A 4,183-nucleotide genomic window follows, 5' to 3' on the forward strand; every position below is an offset into this window, starting at 1 on the left:
CGGTGCCATCACTGAATAAAGGCACATGACGCACTCGAGAAAAGCAAACTGAAGAAACCATACGTGCAAACAGTGGAAGGATACCCTTGCCACTGATTCCGGCTTTCCTCACTTGGCCGGCGGCAGCATCGCCGTCCACGTCCTCGTTGCCGACGGCCACGTTGCCACCGGCAAAGCCCCACCCATTATCCCATGTGAGGCCGGCGGCCGGCAGCCCCGACAAGGCGCACGACAGCACACACCGCTCATGGTGCTGACGGAAACCACGATTGCCACGGCAAAACACGACAGCGAACCCTGGAGGAATAATGACAAGCATTCACCGGGATGCTACAACGGGGGAACACCTGTATTCCATTATATAAGTATAATTTGTTGTCGTCTATAACAACAGCCATCACGAATCACCATGGCTCGGCCCATATCGGCCTTGACAAATTTCCTAAGTGGTGGTCATCTACGCCGAGGCCGGCCGGCCGGCCGGGGTCGTCATCACCTATGATGGAACTCCACCCAGCAGGCAAGGGGCAAAATTAACAAGATTGTCGATAGCTTTGAGGACTGGACTGGCGGACATTGTGGATCAAACACATACAAAAGAACCAAGAAGAATGAATGAATAACAGCGACAGGCTAGCTCTTCATCGGGCCTTCCTCGAGGTCATCAAGTTCCGAGGACAGCGGAATGCCGCTCGTTCTCGACTTGAGGGGCACGTCCTCCCCGTCCAGCATGTCGCTCTTGTTCCGCGGGATCGCCGAGGTGGCCTTCTTCTCAGACTCCATGGCCCAGCTATAGACCACCATGCCCATGATGGCGAGCAGCATCCCGAGTATGTTCTTGATGGTGAGAGCCGAGTCGAACAGAACCCAGCCGAGGATCAGCACGCACACCGTTTTCATGTGGCCCAGGACCTGGAAAGAGGTTGCAGAGAACCGCCCGATGCAGAGGTACTGGCTCATGTTGCAGAACACAGCCAAGGAGCATGAAAGCAGTATGAAGAACTGCAAAAGGATTGGCACAGGAGATTGTTAGAGCATAAACAAGCTGTTTTCAGACAAAAGCATTAAAAGCAGCACCAAGAGCTGCGTGATGATTAAAACAGAAAACATCACCACGAACTGCATTTATAACCACAAGCTAGAAGTATTGTTGTGGTTAACAGCAAACCACGAGTCATATAATATAAATTCCGCGTTTCTTAAGAAGGATGTTAAGCAAAACATACAAAACAAATAAGAGAAAAATCAGTGTTGTTACAGCTCCATGACATAGATGAATTGGAAAAGGAAATTGCTAACTTATTACAGTGGGGTACTAAGCAGTAGAGGAATGGGAAATGTCATAAATTCAAATACTTTAGTTAACATTGCCACGAATCTATAGCAGAAGATACAAGGCATTGTTTCATTAACTGAAAATTATGTGGCAGGAGTGAGAACTTACAGTTGCCCCTGTTGAAAAACTGTAGTTCAATAGCCAACGCCCATTTAGGTAGTAATCCACAAAGGGACCCAGTATAATAAGTGACACTGCCTGTATTGGTGCAGTTTTGCTCAGCAGCTCAAATGACCCAATGTTGTACTTCTTCTGAAAGGAGCCAATTGTCTGGAACAAGAACAGGTATTGTCAGAACCCAAAACGTAGTGGAATTTATTAAACTGCATAGGTGTTTTTATGGAACACAACTTTTAAACGGAAAAAGGAGTCCCGTTAGCATTCAGTTTAAAAATGCAACTCTTCATCAACTAAGATCAGCAACTATCTTCCAAAACTTCAAGGCTACAATTATGTATCTAACATCGCCCATGAAAAGTCCAAAATACATTATCATCCCAAGATGTAGCAAGCCCAAAAGTAACCGCAGAATTTTAAAGGGATGTTCCACGATGCAAGGCAACAAAAGGCAAGAGAATACAGATATCATTGAATTCAACTGTAAATCCGCAGCTATATGACAAGATTTATTTATTTTTGAGAGATGATGTGAATTATTTACTCATGAAGCATACTGCAGGTTAACAATGAAAATGTTGGTTTTGGTTCCATGGCCTGTAACAGGCATATCACACTGTTAGCATGAGATTTCTTTGTTGCACAGTTTTAACTGGGCACATTGGAAAATCCACACCAAGGCACAGTAACTACGACAACTCACAATAATGATGATACTCAGTTAAAAAAACAATAATGATGATACAACAGTACTGCACCAGAAAGTGAAATCATTGAATGAGCAGAACCATACAATGCCCAGCTACTGAATATTTGGCTTCTATAGGACAATGTTTCACCAAAGCACCTATGTTGCTCGTTATCAGCAAAACACCTTGGCGTTATCATAATTGGCCAGACAACTTTCATATAGTGGAAAAGTTATAACGACATACAAAAATTGGCGTTATCATCATTGGTTGTACAACTTCCAACTATTGTGAAAGTCATAACGACATACGTAAATCTTAGGAAACATTTCCAATTAGGATATCTACGCCTAGTATTTAACTTTCTAAGTAAGCAGGAATCTAAAATGCAGAAATTGTATCCAGACAGAGAAAATAAACTCACAATCTGTTGCAGCGACGTGCAGAACACAGCCACGCAAGCACAAATGAAGCCCTTAGCATTGACCTCCACATCGGTGACGGTGCAAATCCCGACGCCCGCTGCGACGACAACCACTGCCGATATAACCTTGGTTGTGTAGTGCTTGCTGTTGAGCACCCATTCCATCAAGCAAACCACCGGAATCATGCTCAGTTTGGAGATCTGCAAATTGGCATAGTTTGCACACGTTCTTGAGCCACAGAACAAGGCCACGTATTCGTATTCACGGCCAATGGCCAATAGGCAGCAGCGCAGGCACAAAGCGTGCTATACCTGATAGAAGCCGACAGAGTTGAGCATGAGGCTGAGGTTCATCCCGGTGATGGAGGCGTTGGCGACGAGCGAGAACCAGACGAGCTCCCAGAGGGGGACGTGCTTGGAGGCGGAGTAGCCGGTGGCCTTGGAAATCCACCCGACGAGCGCCGTGACGGTGAAGTGGAACCCGGTCAACGTGGTGGCTGCATTCGCGCAGGCGAGGGCAAACAAACGAAAAACAGGAGCGCGTCAGTCGTCAGATCCGCCAGCGACGAGCCCCCCAAGGCGGCGGATCCAGATCTGGGAGAGAGCCAGGGCGCGTACCGAAGGAGAAGGCGTAGCCGGCGGAGGACATGAGCTGCTTGTTGGCCATGATGAGGCCGACGGAGCTGACGACGTTCATCCCCCAGGCGCCGAGGTCGGACACCGCCGGCGGCTTCTTCTCGGCCGGCTCCATCTCGCTCCTCGCAGAGAGGCCCGGTGGTGGAGGAGGGTAGGGCTCGGCGCGGTTCGTCTGGTCTGGTCTCGGCTCGGCTGCGCTGCGGCTCTGCCCCCGTCCTCGGTGCCTCACGCGGGAGGGGCCGCCCGCTCGGTTATAAAGGAGGTGGGGAGGGGAGGCGAGAAGAAGCGTTGCCGCCTAGGCACGGAAGGAGGGGAGTGTGCGGGGGGGTTTCGAATTGTGCAGCTGCCGCAGTGGCGGAAACGTCAACGGGAAGCCGGTGAAAATCCTGCGATTTCCGGGAGGGAGGGAGGGGGCGAGGTGGGTGGGTAAGAAGAGAGACGAGACGAGCCAACGAACGGCGGACGGGGAGGGGGAGGGAGGGAGGCGACGACAGGGACGAGGTGTTCTCGGCTCGACCAGTTGGACGGATGGGTGGATGGATCTCTTCTCTTGTGATGGCCTGCCCTTTTTCGCTTTCCTTGCAGTTTCGCCTCGTTTTGCGCGTCGCGGCGCAGGATTTTTCCGACCTCGCTGCCCCGTTCAATTCAAAGCCGTCGCGACCGTTTCCGGCCCGCCGGTGCGGTAAAGCGACCCAGACCAGAGCCTCTCACTTTTCCATTTACCATACCCCGCCGTAGTACAACACAGTAGTACTACGGCAAAGGGCACTCATCAGTTTAGTTCGTAATTAGTACTAGTTTAAGAAAAAGTGCTAGTGCTAGCACTCCCTGTGTGTAGTTCACTGTTGTTTTCTCACCCGTGTACTTGTGCAATACTATAATAGGGATAATATTACGATAATGATAACTGACGAACGTTAGCTGAAAAGGGATGACAAGCAAATATTTTTTTTCCGCAACTTACCTAGTTGGAGATGGCAG

General features: G+C 49.5%; 1 protein-coding gene across 1 annotated transcript; it reads right to left on the reverse strand.

The window, feature by feature from the left end:
• Positions 1–328: 328 nt before the first annotated feature.
• Positions 329–3,625, reverse strand: LOC125536544 (UDP-rhamnose/UDP-galactose transporter 2-like). Its single transcript, XM_048699777.1, has 5 exons — positions 3,185–3,625; positions 2,879–3,063; positions 2,567–2,767; positions 1,445–1,606; positions 329–1,002 (listed from the first exon to the last, which is right to left on the reverse strand). The coding sequence occupies exons 1-5, from the start codon at positions 3,315–3,317 to the stop codon at positions 634–636; spliced, it is 1,050 nt and encodes a 349-aa protein (XP_048555734.1). The 5' UTR covers positions 3,318–3,625; the 3' UTR covers positions 329–633.
• Between the last annotated feature and the right edge of the window lie 558 nt (positions 3,626–4,183).

This window comes from Triticum urartu, chromosome 2 (assembly GCF_003073215.2).
Source record: "Triticum urartu cultivar G1812 chromosome 2, Tu2.1, whole genome shotgun sequence".
In the NCBI taxonomy this organism is placed as follows: domain Eukaryota; kingdom Viridiplantae; phylum Streptophyta; class Magnoliopsida; order Poales; family Poaceae; genus Triticum; species Triticum urartu.